The sequence below is a fragment of the Ornithodoros turicata genome, chromosome 2 (assembly GCF_037126465.1).
Source record: "Ornithodoros turicata isolate Travis chromosome 2, ASM3712646v1, whole genome shotgun sequence".
Classification (NCBI taxonomy): domain Eukaryota; kingdom Metazoa; phylum Arthropoda; class Arachnida; order Ixodida; family Argasidae; genus Ornithodoros; species Ornithodoros turicata.
This window is the reverse complement of record NC_088202.1, coordinates 127,003,740-127,028,303: the sequence shown is the minus strand read 5'-3', so window position 1 is coordinate 127,028,303 and position 24,564 is coordinate 127,003,740. Positions and strand designations below refer to the sequence as shown.

Genomic DNA, 24,564 nt, shown 5'->3' with positions numbered 1-24,564 from the left:
GTTTGCGTAGCGCTCGTGAAAGCTTAATTTTGAACACCCTGTATATATATATATATATATATATATATATACTTGGTGAATGGGGTTCGGACGACCGCGAATATATGTAGCTGAAATGAAAATTGAAACACAGGCTACGAAGGTACGGGAAGTAAGAAAAAAGGGATAATTTATTTACATTTAAGATACTTGGAATGCTAAAAGGGTTGTCGACGTTTCGACAGTGGCACTGTCTTCGTCAGGACTGAGTCCAAGTATCTTAAATGTAAATAAATTATCCCTTTTTTCTTACTTCCCGTACCTTCGTAGTCTGTGTTTCAATTTTCATTTCAGCTATATATATATATATATATATATATATAGCTGAAATGAAAATTGAAACACAGACTACGAAGGTCTGTAGTCTGTAGTCTGTCTAGGTCTGTAGTCTTCGTAGTCTGTGTTTCAATTTTCATTTCAGCTACATATATTCGCGGTCGTCCGAACCCCATTCACCAAGTATATATATATATATATATATATATATATATATATATATATGTACACTGAAAGAAATATGTTCGGGCGACCGCGAAACTAAATAGGTAGTTGAAAAAAATTGGCAGACAACGAAGGTGTAGGAAGTAAGGAATAATGGGGAAGTTATTTATTTACGGGTCGGAAGTTAACGGGTTACTTCGACGTTGCGGCGGAAGCTCCGCCTTCGTCAGGACTTCACTTCAGACAGGAAAGAACAAGACAGAACTAAGGTGTAACAATCACCCCCTTAGTCCATGCCTGTTCTTCCCTATCTTGAGCCTCCTACGAAGGGTTTATGATGCGATGCTGAACTGTTAACGGCGGCATGAATGGAGCGGCCAAACACGAACAAATTTTACGGCTGCTACCAGCTGTTCGGCACTCCAGGAGCCCGATCTTCAACGTGTCGTTATCCCTCTAACGCGCGTTACACGCATAAACTTCGCCCGTGATTCGCCACGACCTCTTGCGCGAGCCAATCAAAACGGCCTTGGAGCGCGCGAACTTTAAATTCAACGATAACGCTTGCTATGTCAGAGCTCAAGATCGGCGTCCAGCTCCAAATTGACCCCTTGGAATACGTGCGAGTCATACATCCGCCTGAAACCAGGAAATATATTTCCGAGGTCAGTCTGGAAGGTTAATAACACCAGGGGCGAATACCCTCAACACCTACCGGCCAGTTTACCCCGAATCTGGTTCGGACACTTTTCCCCCTACAGCTCCGCACTAATAGCAAGCAGCGACATTTGAGGGACATCGCACGAATGTACAAAGGTTGTTTCTTATTCAACGTCCGCCATGAATGAGACACCTGAAAATATCTGCGAAGGTAGATCTGCCAAGGTGAAGCAGATCTCGAGCAAATGGAATGCTTTAGATTGATTGATTTTACCCAATACACGCCTTTGCACAATGCAGTGTTCATGCACTGCAACGCGCTGCCGTCACGTACGTCACCTCTCCTCTGTCTGTTTCCATTGTACGGTTACAAGTTAAGGTGGCGACATTTCGTAAGCGGTTTCGGAAATTAAGGGGGGTGGGTCACATTCCCCCGCCTGGGCACTTTCCCCCGACTTACTCTATTTAATGCTGAAGGAAAGCATCGTCTTTGCAGTCCGAATAAATACGCGCAAAAATACGCTGCGACTGTTTCTTTTAATGTTTCTTTTTTTTCTTTTTTCCTTACACGCTCAATCGTTATTCTCAACACGACTCTAAACTATTGCCGATCACGAGGCTATGGCAATCGCAATCGATTATGGCTTCAACTGGCATGTCAACATCGCAAAAAACTGTGCTGTGTATTCAAAGTCAAAGCGGAAAAAAATAATCGATAAACAAGAAAGCAAAGAACGATAATCAACTAACAAAAAGTGATAAAGCCGACTTGAAAAACGACCGTCATCTCCTAACGCATTTATCGCGAACATGCCAAATCGACAGACCCACCATTTCCTGTTCAAATGCAGGACCAGGGATGGTGAGCGACGAGCATCACCTCGGTCGCAAATGAAATGCACGCCCTCCGATGAGGCACTGAATATGAAAATCTCTACCGCAGGAGTAGGTTTGGGAATGGGAATCGAAAATGCGTTTCTCTGCCTAAGGCGGTTGGTTGGATGGGGGCCGAGAAGACGGCACCGTAGCTATTCACAATGCCGCACGATTTCGAGGCACGTGTCACGCTACTTTACATAAAAGTTGTGAAATTCGCTTCAAAACGAAACTTGCGTCAAAAATATTTCCTTTTGCACACGGCGCTTTTCAACGGCGCAAGGTAGAGACACTGAGTTGCTGAACGTTGTTACCATCGTAAACGTAAGCTATGGAGACATATATAAGTAAACACTCTTTCTGGGTGCGTGCATCCTGAGAGAAGTTCTGCGTTGCTTACCAATGACGACGAAGAGGTTTCCCCGAACCGCTGGAGCGTATGTCTCTTACAACCGTTCTCGAGGTTCTCCGCTAAACCAGTGCTGTCGGCCTCGCTGGCTCCCGGTTATGAGCGTGTTAGCTTCCTGACCCCATAGTCACGCGTGATAAATAGGCTGAGGACGATACAAATTTCGTGGCGTAGTATGAGTTGTCGCACCTCCGTGACCACGCTCACGGTCACAGTTGTCTTTGAACGTAAACCTTCGAACCATAATACCTTTTTCAGAACGGCGCATGCGCACGACCTTAAGGCGCCGGAGAGGGTTATCTCCGTTTTCACTAGATGGCGCAGTATGGCGACGACAGGAGTGGGCACCAGTTGGGAGACCGCGCGAACGTCGCGAGCTCGTCGGTCCCATTCCGGACGGGTTTTGGTCCTTTGTGCTACCCACGTGGATTTGTTTTGGAGCGCGCCGAGCGTGGTTCGCTGGAGAGCCACTAGGATACGACGCGTATGTGAAAAAGGTCCATTACGCTCGTACATATCTGCTCGTTAATATCAAGCAAAATGGTGTATTTTTAGCCTGCTTTGCAGCGATCAATTCTTGAGAAAATCGCTGCAAATTTGGAGTAGAGAAATTCACAGGTAAAATAGGACCCAATCGAAATGATATTCCAGATATATTTTACAAGATATTTTTCTACTATAAGTGCACAGTGGAATGCACTCCAAAGTTTTGCACTATTTCTCTACTAACGGTTTCCTTTTTTTTTGCATGTCGTGTGTGGCAAAAGTGAACCAATTTATAGTCCGCTATGGCCCGCAGCAACGTTATCTTTGAACCGAGACCAAGGATTGCTAAAACTTGAAGTTAACACTCAATTCTAGTTTACGAACGTTAGTTGGTGATGTGATGAATGTTTCAATGAAAATAACTTCCCTTAGTGAAGCAAAGCTAAGCGATAAATTCGAATTAAGGGACTGTTAATCTCGGTTCAAGTATTAACTGGCGTTGAAACCGGGCCTATATCAAACTTGGTACTTCCGTACTTTCACGTTTACAACGTCGCAGTTCCATTTTGACTTCACTTTGTCTGTTCTGTCTACAAAGCTGCGCTAATGTAGACCTGCTCTGTCTATTTTTTCGTTCCAGTTCCCCCAGCGTCTCTGACAATCAAAGACCATCCGAATGGCAGCAGTGTCGAAGTGCGGCAGTCGGAATCTGTGACGCTAACATGTGTTGTAAGCCAAGCCAAGCCTGCTGCACAGCTCAAGTGGTTTCGAAAGAACGTCGAGCTCCGGCCAGGTACGTACATCAAAGCCGCCACGGTTTACCAAAAGCAAAGACGTCATTTCTGTACTAGAGGCACACGTCTCTTTACGGAGAACGTTGTGCGTTCCAAACACATTTCTGCGGCGGAGACCAGACGGTGGACTCTGTTGTCGCGCGACACTTACCTCGAGGTGAAAACGGTTCCCCACCATCTACGTCTTAGCATTGCAGAAACCCCATGCTTTTTGTTCAGGGATCAGGACACACGAACTAAACTATCAAAGCAGCCCCATTTGCAATGTAGAAGCAGATACGACAGAAGCAGATAACGCTACGACAGTACGTCTCTGCGCATGAGAGAAAGAAGAGGTTGTAGAAAGCACGTGACAAAGCGTCTGTCCACTCAGAAAGCAGCAATAAAGGGGCATTCGCAGGCGGGCCACAAGACTATGGTGAAAAAAAAAAAATGAAGCATCGTGGTGGTGGTGGTACCGGTGGTACTGCCGAAAGAGGTCGCCGTTGTCGGCCTCACAGAGGTGGGCAACGTCGTGACTAACGCTCTGGGGGAATGTGCGTCCTGGGCCGACTTCCGAGGGAACTGTGCCGACATATGTCTGACAGCGTCTGAGGAAAACCCGGGAGAATCCTCAGACAGCACAGCCGGCACTGGGATGCCGGCTGTGCTCCCGTGGGCCTCAACTGCAGTTGTGGTGGTGGTGGTGGTGGTGGTGGTGGTGGTGGTGGTGGTGGTGGTGGTGGTGGTGGTGGTGGTGGTGGTGGTGGTGGTGGTGGTGGTGGTGGTGGTGGTGTAACTGCATGCCGTTGCAGTTGCAGTCAATTGCAGTTGTGGTGGTACCTCATTTGAGAGCGATCCAATGAGACAGTTCTACGTGCACGAGGGGGAAGGGAAAAAGCTGAGGGGCTGCGCGGAAGGTTGGCCTACTGTCATAGCGCAATCCTCGTGCCACTCTCAGACGGCGCCAAGCTTATCTGCGATGCACAGTTTTTTTGCGCCTTACTTACATTACTGACCCCCTAATCAGAGTGTGTCAAAAGCAGTACTCCACTTCCTGAGACACACAGAAGTGACAGAATTAATTAACTTATTTTGTCCCCTGCCTTGACGAACTAGCTTGAATCAATGACAAACCACCTAAATGAGTTCTTTTTTTTTTTTTTCCTTTTCCCATGGAATCGTAAGTCGACTTTGCGTTTGAGTGACCTTTCCTCTTTTTTTCGAATAAACACATGTCATCCACTTACCTCTCCTCTCTGCTAATGAAATAACAGTACACATGTAATGGAAACGGGACACTCTCGTGCTCATCGGCACAAACATCGATTAAACATTTATTGCTTCGAATATCTATGCGCCTTTCGAGATCAATATTCTGGGTTGTCGTCGCCGTCATCGTATTTCATTGCACATACTATCATTTATGTAACAACCCTTATCTTCGGGGGTTATGCACGCCGTGCCACATTACTGCCGTTATACAGGAACAAATGTCTTTTACGCTTAGCGCATCACAAGAAACTCTCCCGAATCACATTAATGTCCACCCGGCATATCCGCCCCGTCTGTTTTTCGTCCTCCACCTACGAATTGGCCTTATTTTTTTGTGGTCGCTGAAGGTTAAAAGTTGCGGGCTCAGCCATCGTTTTCCCGCAGGCCTCAGCGTTTTTAAAACGAAAGCGGCCGTCCAGGCGAAATTTTTTTGACAGCGACTTCATGAAGAGGAACTCAATTTGCTAGTGTTGAAAAAAAAATAAAAAACTCCGTACTAAGGAAAAGAAAACAGGCTGAAAATATACTGAGGCTCCAGACCGCTCGCATTATCTTACATGGTTTTTGCGGAGCTGCTGCCGAATGAATGCAGAAATCAAAATCGCTCTGTAGAAAATGTGGCTGAAGAAGAATTTCGTACACGATGAAGGTACTAAAGAATAATACGAATTTAGTAGAAAAAAGACTGAATTTAATAGAGAGAAAGCATCACTGTGTTTTGTAGATTCTGTATGAGAACACGTAGTATGAGAAGAGTTAGGCTTTTGTTCATATGCACGGCATGTTAACTCGTGCTTAGTGGAGTCTCGCTTTGAGAAGTATACAGACGGGACGTTTCTCTTTAGTGCATCATCGATTCGAACTCATTACCTCAAAATCTAACACAAACAATAACACAAAATATGTGTTGACGTGGAGAAATCAATTATTCGGCATTCATTGTAGCTATAGAGACTTGTCTGTCGTTCAAACTCCTTGTTATCTCCAACTTGAAGAATATCACTATTTCACGAGGCAGGTGTCTGATCATGCCCAATGACATCGTAAAGTGACCCCCTCTTGCAGTTTTCTCGATTGCACACCCTTGCGACTTTGGACGAAAGTGATGAGAGGACGAAGCCAGATGTTCACTCGTTTCGTTCCTCTGGTTTACTTCGAGAACTGCGGGGCTCTATAGTGAATAAAATTTTACAGGCGGCATCTATACTCATAGACATGACTAGACCCATGACACCACTCATGGCACTGACGACACGAACACCTCGTATAGGACTGGCGGAAGGCTCCAGACTATCCATTGAAAATACGGCTCCTGCTCGTGTACCGGAAAGGGTCTTCCTTCCTACATTCCTTTCCCTTTCATTTCGTTACTAAGTCTGTTTCAACATAGATATGTTCCATATTTGGTATACTTCTGTATGCCATATTTCACGGCACTGCGAGCTACCATACTCAATCACAGACATTCAGAGCGCCCCAAAGTACAGAACTTCCACGAAACTTTCGACTCCCTATTAGACTCGCGAAAGAACTAATAAATATACAAGTTTCTTCTGTTTTAAGTTAGTCGTTCGGCAGCCCCGGTTGGTTAAAGAAAATAAGGAGCAAACTCTCAGGTATTGGAAATGCCGGTGGAGTCTCGTTTTATAGCTTGCTGAGAGAAGTGATGATATGCGGAGTTGTAATTAGGCGGCGCAACGAGGCGAAGCAAACACTCTCGTCCCCTGCGAATGCTGCTAGCCAATAAGCAATAAAAGATGAGCAGGATGGGAGAGAGAGAGAAGTCGTTAATGGAGGAATATTCCACCCCGAACCGTTCGATGGCTGCATTACGAAACGGCGGCGGCGGCTCCGCATCATGTATGGTATTGTACTCAAAAGGATGGTATTGCACGCAGAATAGAACGGCGAGCATCATCCTAAGTCGATTGGGGATAAATATGGCATATATGGCCAATATATGCGCGTAATGAGCTAAGTATTTAACATTATGTGACTTGAACGCAACTATTTGGAGAATTTGGAGCTCCAGGAAGAAAGATATTTTCTTGCCAAATGTTGCAGACACTCGGAAACCTGTTCTTTTTTTTTTTTTTTTTTTCTGGCAGTAAACTATGCTCGGCCTCCCGCACTCTGTATAGTGTACTATGCGCTGAACGATCTTGCCACAGTTTGCCTACGCTGTATGCCTGACTTGTCATGCGTGCGCGCATGTGTGGTCCGTCCAATTGAGTCACATCTCGCTCATGTAATAACTCACATGTAACGAAGAAGTGTACTGTAACACCTGCGGTGAAACACCGTCTCTCACCACCATCATGTCCGCGTATATGTTGTCATCGATACGTTGAACTAACACAACGTCTTACAACAAACTTGCAGTACATTCGTCATATGTCGGTCGTGAAGTGCCTAGTTGAGAGTGCTGTTCAGCACATTTTATGGTGTTGTACGAACGTCGTATAAAACAAACCTAAACCATAAGCAAAATTTTCCTAATCCTATAAATTTCACGTGCGTGACCAAAAACATATCGTCTACAGCACCTTAACAACAAGTAATGGACCTCTAATCGCCAATCCCTAATTATCATCTTTTGCATTTCCTTAACCTACAGATAACGTACAGTACAGCGTCGAGGATGGAGAAGGAGGCCGCCAGAACGCCATCAGCAGCCTCACGTTGACGCCCCACCCGGACGATAACGGCGTCACGTATTCCTGCGAAGCCATACATTCGTCTTTATCAAGGCCTATCGTCACCTCTGTCAAGCTCGGAGTCTTCTGTAAGTATCCATCTTGTATGCGCGTTGTTATTTTCATCCACAGTTCCATCAACAGTTCCGTGCCCAGTACCGTGACAGCTTTGACAGATACGTATTTCAGGCTAATTAGGGCTCGCCAGCAGGTTTGAAGGGGCAGTCAGGTTTGGACGACGGATTCTCAGTTTACAGTTTTATTCAACTGCAAGTTACGTCACAAATGCAAGATTTCATCCAGAAGAGTTACCGTAAAGTTTCACGCGTATTAGCCGCGGCTTATGCCCGATTTTTTTTTTTTCTCACGGGCGCACTGCGGTTTATCTACCGGTGCGGCTTATCTGATGACTTGAACAACAACAACTTTATTTTCGACCTTGGAGAGTGGGGAGTTTCATCGCCACAGGCGATACTCTACCCCATTGCTGGATGGAATGGGGGGAATAAAATAACGAGCCCCTTCACAATAACGATCGAAGTCCGATGGTGTCCAGAAATGTCAGAAGAGCTTTGAGCGCAGAGCGTTGCTGGGCTGGATTGGGCCAGAGACCAAGCAATTTCGAGAGGGAGAAAGGGCGAGAGTCCACCTGACGAAGAGACTCGGAGAGTGTGGTTCGGGAAGGTTCGTAGTGAGGGCAATGAAGAAGAATGTGCTCCAGATCCTCAAGAGCACCACAGTGGCAGCAGGTGGGAGAGTCAACTTGCCTCAAGCGGTAACGCCACTGAGCTGTAAAGGCCACATCGAGGCGCATTCGGTGGATTAAGGCAGCGTCTTGACGAGAGGTGTTTCGTGGCATGCGGAAAGCGAAGGTGGGATCAACTCTGTTCAACATAGAGGGGGGAAGAAGAGTCAACTTGCCTCAAGCGGTAACGCCACTGAGCTGTAAAGGCCACATCGAGGCGCATTCGGTGGATTAATGCAGCATCTTGACGAGAGGTGTTTCGTGGCATGCGGAAAGCGAGCGCGGGATCAACTCTGTTCAACATAGAGGGGGGAAGAATGTCGGTTGTCCGTTGGCGGGAAGCCAGGGGTGTCACTAGGCGTCGCAGACACCTAGCTGATAACTTGTTTTTCTGGTATTTTCCCCATACGCCGGCTTTAACGAAAGGGCCGGCAGTGCCTCTGGAACAGCACTGCCCTGCCGATGCACGAACAGTGCGGAACGGGGACGTGTCCACATTCGAGTAGATTGATCCTCCTGGTGCATTCCCCCAAGCAGCTTTAACGAAACTGGTGACAACGATTCGCGTCTTCTGGAATACCACTGACCCATCAATACACGAAAAACGCCCAACCAGGGCACAATCCGACCTTGGTAGAACTCTAGAACTGACCTCATTTCTTGTACACTATGCAGATCCCGGAGTATGGACTACAGGGTTTATGACCTTCACAATGGTCTCCTTTGTCACACAAATCAGTCGTCTCGTACTGCCCGCGGCTTACCTGCAAGAAAATTTTCAAAATCTTACTAAAAACGCGTCCTGCGGCTTATCTGCGGTGCGCCTTATACGCGTGAAATTACGGTACATGGTTTTGTAGATGAAAAAGAATAGCGAACATCGGATTTCCGTTTTACCGCGGCGCAGGCAGGTATACAGCATCTTGGCTTGCTTACTACCAAGACACGTTTGGGTGTTCACCCGAACAGATCGCCATGACTCCCAGTATGGGACACTGCAACATCGCGTTGACGGTTTCGGAATTAAACTCAACAACACCGAAACATTTCACAGGATTATCACCCGCAAATTTATGACAAACCGTCACATTCTGTCCAAAAATACCCGCTGGATAAGATTGACTGTACTTCGACGTTCAGTGTTCATGAAAACCGTCAAGGGCCCTAATGCCAACTATAAGGTCCGGTTTCACCAACGCTGGTTAACTTTGAACCGAGATCAAGGGTCGCTAAACCTTAAGTTAACACTCAAATATTTTTTTTTCCTGCAACCGTTAGTTGGTGACGTAATGTTTCAGTGACAATAACTCCCTTTAGTGAAGTAGAGCTAAGCGTTAAATTCAAATTAAGGGACCGTTAACCTCCGCTCAAATGTTCATTGGCGTTGGTGTAAAACTGCCTAACGATGCCAAATCTCCCGCACGCGAATTTTAACCCGAAATATTAAAACATGGCAGTCGTCGAAAGGGCTCAGTATCTCATTCCCCACATCATCACCAACAGTGGGGTATCGCCCAGAGCGATGAAACTCCCCATTCATCATCTCGCAATAAAATTGTTGCGGTTGTTGGCAGTCGTCGAGGAAAGCCAGACAGCTGCGGGAATCGAACCACGCACCTCTCGATTGCGGATGGAGTCCGCTACCCACTTCGCTACGCTATCACGGCTTACCAACGACTTCCCAAGGGGCCTCGTTCAACGAACGGGGGCCCCTTGAGGCTTGTGTTGTGCACGTCTGTTTGCGTGTTCCCGCACCAGAACAATTACTTTCTATTTATTTAATTAATTTTTATTTAATTCCGCGTTAGCGCCGTGAAGCAACTCGGGCTATGAGCGGCGTGCAGACGTGGAGAGATGGAGAGAGAGCAGCAGGAAGGAGTGGGGGACAGGGGGGGGAGGGTTAGTAAGCGTCCTGGGCTGACCTCAGGGGGAACTGTGCCGGCATTCGTCTCGAAAGTCTTCGGAAAACCCAGGCTAAACCTCAGACAGCACAGTCGGTGACAGGATTCGAACCTGTGTCACCTTACAGTCTCGGCGTGGAAGGCGATCATCCTCACCGCTATGCCACGGGAGCTGGTCCACAATTACTCTCCATCATGAACCTCAACATGTTCTGCCCTCCCCGTACCTCGAGTCCGGTCCTCTTTTAGTTGCTCGTCCGCTTTAGCGTTCTTTCACTGTATTATATATCTGGAAAGCCCGAAACTTTAAGCCCTGGATTGCGATCCACACACATGTCGGTAAGCAAAGCAATCTCAACTTAAAGCCTCACGTGTAGAGAGAAACAGAGAGAGAGCACATGTGGAGCTCAATTCCGATAACGTTAGTGGATGTTTTAATGAGGCGGATTTTTACGCAGGCAGTTAGCGAATTCCAGGCTACCTTGCCCGCGAAAGCCCATTCCAACTGCTTATTGTCCTCGCGCAATATTCGTTAGTTCTTATTCTTCGCCTGCGGGGAATCTTGATTGCCCAGACGCGCTTTCACATCACTCTAAGGATTTCTTCGACGTACCTCTATTGGACGAGGAGCAAACGCTTTTACAAGATGCATGAAAAGCTTCTGGAAAAAGATAAATTAATTATTGATTGCGTCGGCAGAGGGAAAGCAGGTCATCCATTCTTATCCCAGCTTACAGCCGTTCCCAAAGATGGCTAGTTTTTCTAGTTTATTTCTCCTCCTTTCTTTGGTAGCCATGTTATAGCGTGTGACAAACAAGCAAAAGAAACACAAATCATACCCTTAAAACAAAACTTTGGCCAACAAACAAAACTTTATGAAGAAATACTGCGAAACGTTGATCATACCCCCGCTACTCTCATTTATTTCAACACCATGCAATGTCTGCATACTGCCTGCATTTGCTCTGCGTTATCTTTAATCTACTTCACGTAGTGCTTCTCACTCCACTTAAGGATGACGCGAAATGAAACAGCAGCTACGCTTCACTTAAGGATCAAAGTTTCGCAACGTTTCTCTTCGCTTTCGCAACGTTTCTCTCTTTCTTCTTTTTACGTGAGCTTATCAGAGGTCGAGGTAACTCGTTAGTGTAACTGTGTTCCTTTTTTTTTTTGGTAACTTATAACTTAACCCGGTACTTTTGCGCCGTGGTAACTTTCAGAGGAACTCGTTTCTTTTTCAGGTAACTTTGCCAAAGTAACTTAAGCTAAGTTCCAATTTACTTTTAATTCGCTTTTCACTCACGTCCACTTATTTTCTTGCTTTCTCTCCGGTGCTTTCCATGGCATTTTATGCCACAAAACGTGATATTCAATCAATGACAGTATTATATTCAGCAAGTAAGAACCGCTGCCATTGAAATGAAGCTGGACCATTGTGCGCCCACAGGGACTAAGATGCAAAGCGTTCGAACTGTTGGACGTAAACGAAAACGATCTAAGCGTATGTCACTCCTCCGCAAGCAGGTCAAGGTCTAACTGAACTGCTCACGCGCGCTGCACCTGTGTAGCGCTATTTTGTGTCCGAAGTAACTTGGAAGTAAGTCGTTCTTTTTTTTTTTTTATGTAACTCCGTAACTGCGAGTTACAATTCAGGCTGAAGAACTTCGTTATTAACTTAGTTACATTTTTCACACGGTAACTTACCTCGTAACGATTTGTTTTTGACGGGTAACTTCTCGATCTATGGAGCTTATAGGGAACGAGCGGATATCCGCCCGCGAACTGTTTCGGAACAACGGATGAAGTCGCGAAGAAAAGCACATATCCACCAGTATGATGACCGGTCTAATGGCGGTATGATGGCCCGTTTCCAACATATCATGATTTTCATCAGCCTGATAAGGTAATTGAACGCAAAAATTCGGAATGACAGCGAGTAATACGGGGTCTAAAGAGCACTTGCAAACAGGCGTTTTGCAGAAAGTTCGTTAAGCGCTTGGTCACATGAAGAAGTGGTACTGAACACTCATCTGATCCACCATACGTCAGATCAGGGTGGGTTGGGGTGAAGTGGGGTAGGGTGGGGCGGAATCTATTTATTTTGGCAGGCAAAGTCAGCCAGAAAAGAGGGCTTGCTATTCCTTTCGTGTGTACGCGTGGATGTTAGCATGGATTGAACCCAACTCTGCAGACAACCGAGTTAATTTGCACCGCTGAGACGACTAGAGACAGAAACGAACGAAATTGTTGAGCTTGTGTCGCGTGTAGGGAAGGAATACAGAACGGAAGACACCAGAGAAATGGGGACATGTGCGCGAGGAACAATTCGTCGGAGCTTCAAACGCTTGCCTTTTTCTCCCCATTCTTTTCTTTCTTTTTTTGTCACATCTACGCGAAGAAAAATGAGACGATCGTCCTCCGACCCATTTGCACTTGGGATTCTGAAGGAAAGGCTTTGTGAAACAAATAGTCCTCGTATGTATCGAGGATTTGCGCCACTTTGGGGAGACGCTTAAGGGTTTCTGTTCAATAAAATTATGTTTCTGCAAAGAATTTGAATCATACATAGGATATAGTGTGTGGGGTGTTAGTGCTTCAATCCTGATTCCTCGCGAAGGTAAGACACTCACGCCATATTGAATGATAGGCACGATTAGTGTCACTGAATAGGTTTCAATAGCACACTTGCGACAGGACGCTCCAATGTTTTGAAATGCGGTGCGCACGTAACGGCGAGTAGTGGCATTGACACAAATAAGGTATGGGTTTAGTACTCCTTCCATTTTCAACTATAGGCGCGAACGCAGTTCAAACGGTCCCGATTGGGTTGACGATTTACGATCGCGATTTTAAAAAAATTAGAAACTTGGTCGCGCCGCTGAGCCCACGTCAGGCTGCATTCATTGGGCGAGCGTTTGCCAACAGTGACACAAGCAACAACTAACATCCCTCTATGAGGTTGTCGACCTATCGACTTATCTTTCATTCGTCGCATGGTTCCACAACTTCGTTCGCTTTTAGTTTCGCTTTCCTGTTACGTTTTTTTTTTTTTTTTTTTTTTTTGCAGAACGAAGAACGTTTTTGCGGACTGACAGCACTTTCAGACGTTCAGAATAACCAGTTGCACGTCACTTACAGACGATAACATTAGCTCTCTACTTTTGCCTGATCGTGGAAAAGAAAACTCGTAGGCATTTTCGAAAACAAACGATATCCAGCGCAATATAAAGTACCGAGCAAGATAAACAAAGGAACTCTGCCAGTCGCGGACGACTCAGACCAAACAAGTACAGCAGCGCACAGGGGAGGCATTGCGTGCTTTTGTCTGGAGTTTCTGCGCAATTTGTCGTGGCCGAGCGGACCGCATCATCCGCTTCGACGCCTCTACAATTGGACGCCAGCTATTTGTTGGTAGTTGGAAGGGCCAAAAAGACAAGGAAACTCTGTAAATGATGTTGCCATCTATATTCCAGATCAAAAAGGACGACCCTGCTGCAAGTTCGAGATATTTCAAAAGGACGTGATCCGATTACAGTATCCGAGGGGGTCGAGATAAGATGAAGGGTCGATTTGAAAAATGCATGACCAAAGATTCCCCAGGTCGCCACGGGAAAATAAAGAAGCCGGGAATGCGCCGACTCGACGAAATATGACGAGTAGGCACCGAACTGACTTTCCACGATAGGGAACGGGAAGAGGTATGGCAGTAAGGAAAGAGAGAGAAAAAAAAATGACCCGTGGCGAACCGCAGCGGAAGATTGAACGGCTCTCGGGGGCCACGGGTGGTTGTCGAAGCGGAAAAATGAGACAACGAATGCGAATTGTCGTAGTGGGATCAGGATTTTATTACGTCACGCTTCAAAAGGGGCCGAAGTGTGCGTGCACTTGCGGGAAGAAAGTTAGCGAAGTGCAAAAAAAAAATAAAAAAAAAATAAGCCGGACTCAGCACGAAGCTAGGAAACGACACCTATGGTTGTTTCAGAGGAGCTGTATACAGGGTGTCCCAGCATACGTGTCATTCAATTATATAATGAAACAAAACTGCGCCACCTAGAATCACGTGGTCAATGGCATTTGTTCTTACTAGGTTTTTGCCACCTCCTGATGTGAATGCCATCTAACGTAAGTTTTTACGTCGGTTCTTACAAACTGAACTCGGAAATTATCCAAGTAATGGTCGCTTCTTTACCACGCGTGCCGAATTTACTCGAGTTCATGATAATTGTCTCGGGTATTGAGACCCTATCCAATCGAAAAAATAAAAAAATAAAAATAGCCAAACATTATGCGTTTCGGAGTGCTCAGAGGGCTAGGGCTCTACCACTTTTTGCGCATCCTCGTTTTCAGTCCGACCGAAAGGAGGTTGCTAAATCCAGCATACACGGGGATAGTAGAAAAAGTGAGTTCTTGAAGTGGGGAGAGGGAAGGCATGATCCCAGCGGAAGCCGGGTGCGATAAGGCATGTCTGTCTTATCTCTTTCTACTATCCCCGTGTCGGATCGGTTTCGCTACCTCCTTTCGTCGGACTGAAAACGAGGATGCGCAAAAAGTGGTAGAGCCCTAGGCTCTGAGCGCTCCGAAACGCATGATGTTTGGCTATTTTTTCCCGATGTGATAGCGCCTCAATATCCGTGTCAATTATCAGGAAATTGAGTAAGTCGTGGTGGCGCTTCACACTGATGAGGCAAAAAAATGACCTATATTTTGCAAACTTCAGAGTACAGTTTGTAAAACCTGACATAATTAAACTTAAATGGGATGGCATTTACTTCAGGAGGTGGCAAAAACCTAATAAGAACAAATGCCGTTGACCGCGTGGTTGTAAGTTGCGTAGCTCTTTTGTTTTTTGTTTTTTTTAAATTTAATGCCACGCTCTCTTGGACACCCTGTATATAGCCTATACAATGCATATGTAGTATTTTCTTTCTTTCTTCTTAATAAACGTATCCCCCCCCCCCCCCCCGATACAGTGCCTCAAACGATTGAAGCATCGTGCTCATTCGTATATTCGCCTTTTTTGCATGTCTTGCGACTAACCTGTCCTCTTCTCAAATAGATGCGACCAAAATTATAGAGCAGGGTTTAATAAAAATAATTCATAAGAACCACTCGGAATATAAAGCTGAAGTTTCATTAAAGGGGTTGCGACAGGTCTTCCCGGGTTCTCTCAGATAAACGTAAAATACGATTCTTTGAATCGATGTGAACCTGCATGGGAAGTTTCACAGCGCAGATGGTAATACGAACGGAGAAAATGGGCACCGCAAACTCATGCGGCTCTGACATCACAGCCCTCGCCGCCGCCAGTGAGGCAGCGCAAGAGAAATCACGTGCGTAAGGCTGCCAATGGGAATGGACACAGCTCTGAGCTCTGTGACGTCTGCGCTTTGCTCGGGAGTGTGCTCGAGGGCTTGTATCACGCTAAGTACCACACGTAGAAGAATGATTCTTTTTTCCTCAGTATTCTGGCGTGCAGTACAATGGTTCCACGACGTAATGAGCCACATCTATGAAAGTGTCCCAACCCATTTAACGCTTTCTCTCTCCCTCTCTTTAATCCTTTTGCTTCCTTCCAGGCTACTGATACTGCACAGGTTTTCAGCGAGGCTCCTCCCCAATCTAGAATCGCATTGGCTCGCGATTAATGAAAATTACGTTAGCAGGGTACAGAAAAAGAGCAGTGTCTACAGTACTCGTTTTTTCCGGCTTTAATCCCGTTGTTCTATTTAGACCGTGAGCAGGGCTGGGTAAGAGCCCCGCAAGCCTCCGGCAGTATATTTTCTCCTCAACAAAGCTAAACAAGCAAAGCGCTCTCGCAACCGCACATATTAGAAGGCGAGCCAAATGAGATTCGGAAAGCGAACCGTTATCAGTAAACTAGGCGTAATTACATCCATTTGTTTATCTCCTTCCCTCCCTTTACATTACCTCGCTGTTCCTTTGGACCACGTGTAAGCGACAATAAATCCCGTTCGTTTGCAGTTCCGCCGGGACCTCCAGAGATTCACGGCTACACGGAGGGTGAAACGATCCGCATGGGCGATACGACGACGCTCCGGTGCATTTCAAGGGGCGGAAACCCCCTGGCACAACTCGTCTGGTACAGGAACAACGAAGAGCGCTCCGTGGACAGTTCTTACACCACCAGCGGCAGGGAATCCATCAATACGCTCACGTTCGTGGCCAACTCCTCCGACAACAACGCGGTGTACCGCTGCGTCGCCTCCAACGTCGTCTCTCCGGAACCTATGGCTGCCTCCGTCAAGCTTACCGTGCAGTGTAAGTGCGGAATTGTGTATTGTTGAAGTCCATGTAGAAGAGTTTTAAGACAGTGAATGTAGCTCTTTGCGTTTGCAAGCGCCATTGTAGCGGCAGAGTTATGTGAATCGTGCGATGTAATTATTTGAAGATGAGCCTCGGAGTGCAATGCGTTCATACGATGCGATAGCTAGCTTGGAAGCGAACAAAGTGTACTACAGTTCAGCGTGCTTGCACACAGAATACCAGAAGATTACGCGGTGGTAACTGAGTTCTGTGGCATCCGTTTCACGTAGGGATTTTCAAGTTGGGCAATTTTTTTTTCCTGGCTCGTGGTTTATGCGCGAACGAAACCGCCCACTGATGCTATCCCTCTTCTCTGCTTCTCAAAAAGCGCGCCAATGCTGAGCGATTTGTCATTAGTCTCCCCAAACGATCCCCCGCGATGATTGGGCGAATCGTTTGAGGAGACCAATGACAAGCCGCTTCGCATTCGCCTGCTTCTTCAGAAGGAAGGAGGCGAAAAACGTGAACTGCGGTTTCGTTCGCGCACAAATCGCGAACGACAGAACGGATGTGACCCGTTCCTTTTGTATTACTGTCAAGGTAACGCCATCTTTCACTCTGCGAGGAGGAATTTTTTTTCACTTTAGTGCCCCTTTAGAGGTACATCTTACTTCAGTTCCATGTCTGTGTCTAATGCCTGCTTTGTTAAGTATGAACTCGCACTATGAGCGGAACGTCCTCCACCTGTAAACTGAAACAACATGGATCGAAAACATCATAATACAACTGAAAAAAAAGAAAAAGCACACGTTTCCATCTTACAACTAAGCGAAAGAAAAAGGAGAAAAAACTCCTACCCCTAACCCGCATCTGATTTTCTGATTGTGACTGACTAACTGCCGGACCTGTTTCTTTTTTCCCCTCCTAGTTGCTCCTTCCAAGGTGACCGTCCGAGGCCCCAAGGAGGCGAAAGCTGGCGACCAGATCACCATGCGCTGTAAGACGGAGCGCAGTAACCCCGCTGCACAGGTGTCCTGGGTGGTCGACGGCCGACCGTTCACTTCAGTTTCAACGGTAACAGCAGATCCTAAAGGAGGCTGGGTAACCAGTTCCAACATCACCGTCAACATCACCGGACAGGTACGACCACTGACTTACAACTTTTTTTTTTCTTCCGCAGAGATTACACGCAGCTTTGCGCCCTGAAGCCGCGATATGCAGTCACGCGATAGCCGCGATAGTCAGTCTTGAAGTCAGTTGAGTTTAATGCATCGATGACGTAAGAAACGTTGTGGTAAAAACAAAAACAAAAAAAACAGATATGGTGGGACGACATCAGACACGTATTACCCATGTCGCACGGGCAGCGCTATCGGCGGTTACATGTAATCGCGGTTTGCCGCAGTCACACAGGCGACCAAACGGAGGTTACGCCGCTAATCGCGGGTATTCGCGTTTTTCGCCAAATCGACGCCGCACAGCGGTGAAACTCGGGACTAGCCAAACCAGGTACACCCGGCCTACACCGCGTACACTTGCGGAGAAGTTGCTGCTTTTCGCATGAATCGCTGAGCTGCACCCGTGTTTTGCTGTTGAAATCGTGGATCAAGTAAACATTGCACACAACGACCAGCAAAGTAAACCAAACTGGTATTGTTCTGTGTCACAATGCGACTCTGCGCGCCGAGGGGATAGCCAGTTTGTCTTTCCGCGTTTTCTTCTTTCCGCACATAGAATACCGCCTACTTCGACTCATCCTCGGAAGAAATGGATTGAGCGACTCAAAATCAGCAAACCTGTTACATCAGCAATGCTTGTGTGTGTCTGGCACAGCTCTTGGAGCGGTACCGCCTACATATCTGATGAACGTTCTTTCTTTCTTATTTTATTATTATAATTTTTTTCTGAAGCACACTTCTGTTCAACTCACGTCAGGAAGGGAAGCAAGAACTTGTCTAGACAAGACAGAACAAGTTTGTTTCAAACTTCAACAGCCATTATGTGTAAGAAAGCGCAAGAGATAACGTAAAAATGTATACCAAGTCAGTTTTGTAACTCTGCATTTGAATCAGCTCGTCAAATCACTTGGGAAAGAATGCAGAAAGAATGCGACGTTTCGTTAAGGTTTCCCAAAAACATGCGCACCAGTGACACACGGATGTCGCAACATTACCGTGTAACTTGTGAACTACATTCGTACACGCGCTACACACTTAGAAGATGTTAGCTGTAAGAGAACTGCAGCACAGATGTCGTGTGCTTGCATGTCTCTCACATTCCTGCAGCGCAGGACACTCGCTGACTCCTATTTCGGCCTCGCAACCGGTAAACATGAAATTGACCTTCACGAAAGGTGGTTGATCCAAACACGACGGAACTTCGCAAATAATACGCGACAACTATAGCCTTCTCTTTGGACAACCGGGTTACGCCTGCCAGAAGTATATGCGCAGCATTTAATACCCGTTCGCCTTCAACGCATCGGGAATTAACATTGCAGTTCAGAAATCTCAAAATCGAAACTAAGCGGCAACCTGGATTCGTCCGCCATGTTGGAGTTCAGATGCGCCACCTACAGGTCATGGAAAACGCGAATGGGAAACCGAGCTTGGCTACCTCGGTTTCGCGAGGTAACCGAGGAAGTGGACGGTTACTTTAACCGCCGTTAGCGCTGCCGTGTGACATTGCCCGCAAATAATCATGTTCGTACGGTGTATTTAATGACTGTTAAGCTTTTTAATTACCATTATGCGCTTTTCTTCTCATGATATATACGACATTATACAACGTAATCAGAATATACCTGGCGCTTGTGTCGCAATCACGTGGTCACTGCTAACATGCGACAAAGTGCCGTGTGACAGCAACAAACCGTGGTTCACGATAACCGCGGTTTGGTCGGCTAGTGCTGGTTAAGTGTAACCGCGATTAAGACTGGCCGTGTCACAAGGGTACCAGACAGCATTTAGAAAAACCAACAACCCAGGAGCTGAGGTGACTGAAGGTAAATTTTCTTCGCCTTTACGCAAACCTATTTTAAATTCGAAAGAAGGTCATCTGCTTATTAGTGGTGTTTGCTTCGTTCCATTTCTAAGTCCGCAAAAGCATTGCTGCGATTCACGCGTGATGAGGAACGCGGTGTTAAGTACGATATAGGCACTGCTAACGACGAGAGCATATTATTTTCCACACAACCCACCTATACTCCTTTGCAGTCGCTGTCACTTCCACGCCGGTCCAACGATCCGTCTTCCGCGTTCCAGAGGGATGCTATAAGCTATGCCCGTTTTGCATTTCACGTGTCCACCTTTATGATTGATTTGGCATTTTGCGGAATTTTTACCTGTCTGCTGTCTAAGACTGCTTTCGTATCGAAGTTTCTTGCAAGCCACCTTTATACTTAGTGATAGTGATACGCATGGAGTCTCAGATTGGTCGCAAAGCTCCTCTGAGTTAGAATTGCGCGAATACGCCTCTCTGTCCACGGCCGAGCGGAAGGAGTCCCGCGTAAGCCGAGCGCGTCAGTAACAGTCACGTGACCGGAGCTCTGTCGGATCTTACTACCGCTGACAGTGTAGACCACAGCGCTGCGAATCAGAGGCAAACGCTAGAAAAGAACCATCCGACTGTAATCAGAGCGCTCCATTTCCACCAGCCGACAACAGAGCGTCTCGCCAGGGCGCTCAGAGGTAAGGGTCCGCTCTCAGAAGTGACCAGTTGTAGATACAATTAGTGATCCCCTGTATGATAACGAATAAGTAGCGGTTTGCGTTTACTAGTGGTGTAGCACCATCACATTTCCTCGTGTTTTATGGAGGGTTAAGATCTCTAAACAACATCGCTCATAAACGATATTACAACTTTACATAACCTGCGTAAAGGAGCAACGTGTCACTATCGTACTTAAACAAAATCGAGGACTTCCTGATGTGAAAAACAGTTTTTCATGTTTTTTAATCATGATGCATCATTATACCCAATATTTAGCCACACGTGCAGCCACTTCCCCAGTTCGCTGTCATAACCCTAGCGCAATAAGTTGTGAACAACATTACCCAGTCGCTATATCCCAAGTCATAATCCACGCTACCATAATCCCCACAACTTTCAGAAACAACAGCTATGTCTCATCTACTCCCAATAAACCATCATCGCCCCACAGCCATTCACAACGCACGCGCAACGATCCCCAAATGCGCTCACCACTGCTGACTTCTCACTAAAAACCTCGTCACCGACAGAAGGAGTATGAACCGCAGAAGAAATTTCTCAACATTAACCCACACGTTTCCGTAAATGATGCATTCCCTTATAGTTTAATCGCCGCCTGTAGAATCCTCTCCAACACATGTGTGCTCATTGGTTGAGAGAGGAAGCATCCAATACATTCAACGTAACGGGCCGTTACCCCGAGTGGAAGTATCCACGCAGCCTCAACTAAATGCACTGGTGCGACGGCCTCTTTACGACCTCAAACCGTTAAGAGACAACCCCATAACTTGCACGTGGATGCATATAATGCCACTCTTTCGCAAGCAATATGCATCTAAACATTATGAACGTAAGTACGATCATATATTAGAGGAGAGCGTTTATCTCTTAGCAAAGCAAACTGCGCTGTGCATGCATTGCTTGCGAGTGGTGGAGGCTACGAAGAAAAATATGTTTACTTCTGGAGCTGAAGTTTGGTTTGGGTTGTGCGCCCGTGCAATGAAAGCAGACGGCGACGGTAGTAGGCGTGGGCGCGGAAAGTTCGCAGTTTCGAGTGCCGGCAGGTTCGCGGTGATAGGTCGCGCTGGAGGACTGCGCCAAGTTGTTCTTGCACTTTCTGTTTGTAGATGTTAGAGGTTCGCATATCCTCCATCTGACTTGGAAAAGATGGTTCTAGAAGGTGGTATTGCGCCGTACTATTTGCTTTGTGAATTTGTGGTTTCTTATACAGGGTGGTCCACCAACCATGACAGAAATTCATAGTAAAAAAATGGAAGCCCCCGAGAGACATGCGGTCAAGGGATTTTTTTCTGCCAATAACTTTTGCTACATATTAGCAACATTTTTATTTCATTTCGCCACACGAGGGGGGAAACGGTTACAAGCATTACCCACGGAACAAACACGCGCGGTGAGTGCGGGAATCAGAGCTATCTTATCAAAAATGAGGTCACCCGACGGCTTGTAACCCTTTCCCCCTCGTGTGGCGTGCCAATGTAACCTCCTTTCTTCGCAGCTTTGCGCTCAAGCTACGAGCCGTCAAAAAAGAGGCGGAGCCAAGGGCTCATTTCCACGGATTTTCGGCGAATTTATTTCGGCAATTACTATTGCATTACGAGTGGGATTATGTGCTATACTGAGTAAAATGACCACGAGGAACCCATTTCCGCAAAGAAAACGTTAGGTTGCCTTGGGAAATATCGGAGTTCAATTCAAGAAATTAACTTTCCGTCAATTGAAATGAAATAAAAATGTCACCAATATGTGGCAAAAGTTATTGGCAGAAAAAAATCCGTTGACCGCATGTCTCTCCGGGACCTACGTTTTTTACTATCAATTTCTATCATGGTTGGTGCACCACCCTGTATATGCACACCTTGTCGGGGATCTTTTTCGTGTCTCAGCCGGCTGAAATACTAGCAAGCACTAGCTGTACTTGCGATGCAAGTAAGGTAAAGGACTGAACGCTTCCCGCGCAAGAATGAAATACTGGAGAAACCTTAACGGTAGTCTAATCACGCGCACCCAGGACGTGTTCTGCACTGCGATTAGAAGTAACTTTCTTTTCTTCTTTTTTAGCTTCTTTCACTTGATGTTCAATCTATGAATTTTTACTCCATAGTCGAACGCAGAAACGATGAAACTCGGACGGATAAAACAAAAACTACCTAGTCCGTCTGTACACGTCGCTTGTGCTGAGAATATCAAAGCAGAAATAGCGACTAGCAGTAGTGAAAGTGCGCTCGTGGAAGAACCTCTATAAAAGGAACACCACACAGGGACTTGGATACCAAGGAGGGGGGGGAGAGAGAACAACCTGGGGGCAAGAAAAAATAATAATAAAGGTATCCGTTAACGTTTCAAGCACTTGCTCTTCATCGGAACCGAGGAAAAATGAATCACAGACAGCAAGAGTGGCAAGCACGCCGCCCAGCGTCAAGGTGGGCACGAGAAGCAACTCTCCAACCGCTTTTGCGTGGGGTCCTCTATTTCTCACTCACAGGACAAGTGGCAAATGCGTGCCATCAAGTACAAAACCAGCTTCAAGCCGTGCTAAAGCGCCACTGAGTAGCGAGCAAGCTGTGTATACCCAAGTGGAGGCCCGACGAGATCAGACGAATCGCGAGTATTGACACGCCTTTTACGTTGAGAATCGCGCGCAGATATCCTTACATGGGAGCCTTTATTTTCCTTCAGCTCTTCCTTCTTTGCGAGTGATCGCATCCCATCTACCATTGTCTGTCTAAAGTATGAAGAGAATACACCGAGAATTGTTTTCCCTCGCGCGTCGCTGAACTCTTTAGGCTCAAACAGTCGCTGATCCTCGTGCTCCATTAAAAAGCCATCAGCGACGTCGAGAGAGAACAAATCCCCAGAGCGCGCGCGCGAATGCCCATTGCCAAAGTATCTGCCCCCTCAAAGTGTCTCCCTTCCTCCCTCCCTCCCTGTTTTGCGGCCCATTGCAACGCCTTCTAAAGGACGTCATTGAACGTGATTACAACGGGAACTAAAACCTCGAGGTTGCCGAATTCCATTCTAAGCAGCATCTACTTGAGTTATAACGAGTCACACTGAGTTAGCAGTCTGCGATTATGGGATCGTAAAGATGCACAATTTGCTTGATACGCCGTCTATTGCCGTTCTTTTCTTTCTTGCGGGGTGTGACACAATCTATTTGTGTTTTTTCGTATAATGTGACGTCGTTAACACTATCCACCCTTTTCGTTCAACACTCGTGTGTTCCTGTATTGATCTTCTGAACACAATCACCTAGACAGTGCTGCAGAGCGTGGAATTGAGAACAAGAAGAAAAAAAAGAAGAGCACTCACCTCAGTGAAACTTGTGTATCACACACCTTTTATACGAAAGCGTAACGGACTTCTTTTTTTCTCTCGTTAATTGACTCGAGCATAACACTTATACCGCTAGGAGAGATGGTTTATTACAAAATTGTTTCAAATTCGAAAGTAGTGGCAAAAATGCGACGTGTTCTGCATTATTATGGTGAGAATTGCTGGCTCTGCGTCGACAACTATGATGATGATTGACGGGCATGTTTGAAGAAAAAAATGTTTTAAGCAAGACGGCGAACTCGTCACACTATTCTCACGGCTTGTCACGCGTTCAGCCGCATGTCTCGCTGTCTTCCGTACCAATGCGCTGCGCCTCTCTTATATACTCGCGCTGCGGTACAAAATCATTGGCGTTCCAAATGGAAACGACGTCCTATTCCAACGAAAATTCATCCGGAAAACGAAGGCCGCCTACGTAATCCCTGACCAGGGACTGCCTGTCGCATTACGATCACCTCCACCGGCCATCACGAACACTAGCCGCACTGCTGGAAGGCTTGTTAATTTGCTTTGGCGCATGTTCACCCGAGCTCCTAATGGAATTTCTCTCTTTGGCAGAGCAAGATCCGCCCGTAGAGGCATGCGTCTTATTCGATATCGGTACTCATATTTTCAGACCTCATTGTAGCACGTCTAGGACCAGGTACCGTAATCATCGAGCTGCCGGGCAAAAGTATACTATATATATATACGTATATGTATAAGTATACTAAAAGTATACTTCAATTGCTGTACGTTGTTCTTGGAAGCGGTTCCCAATGAAAAATCTGCCGTTTGGCGAAACACGAGAAATGTGAAGTTGGTTTCTCCTTTTATACGGCCTTTATTAGGTGAAGCACGCTTTACAGGAGCCACTTTTTTTGGGTTCGGTTGTCACGCAGTGCTAGCCTCGCCTTGAAATAAAATATATTTTAAAAAATCACAGCAATGCGTC

The 24,564-nt window shown here is 46.3% G+C and overlaps 1 protein-coding gene across 2 annotated transcripts in view; it reads left to right on the top strand.

Moving 5' to 3' along the window:
* The window catches only part of LOC135386084 (nephrin-like), a 288,664-nt gene that overhangs the window by 236,697 nt on the left and 27,403 nt on the right, over nt 1-24,564 (top strand). For both annotated transcript variants that reach the window (XM_064615808.1, XM_064615807.1), the window contains exons 5-8: nt 3,552-3,704; nt 7,577-7,744; nt 16,284-16,580; nt 17,494-17,705. In XM_064615808.1, the coding sequence (XP_064471878.1) occupies nt 3,552-3,704; nt 7,577-7,744; nt 16,284-16,580; nt 17,494-17,705 (830 nt within the window). The remainder of the gene's footprint in view (nt 1-3,551; nt 3,705-7,576; nt 7,745-16,283; nt 16,581-17,493; nt 17,706-24,564) is intronic.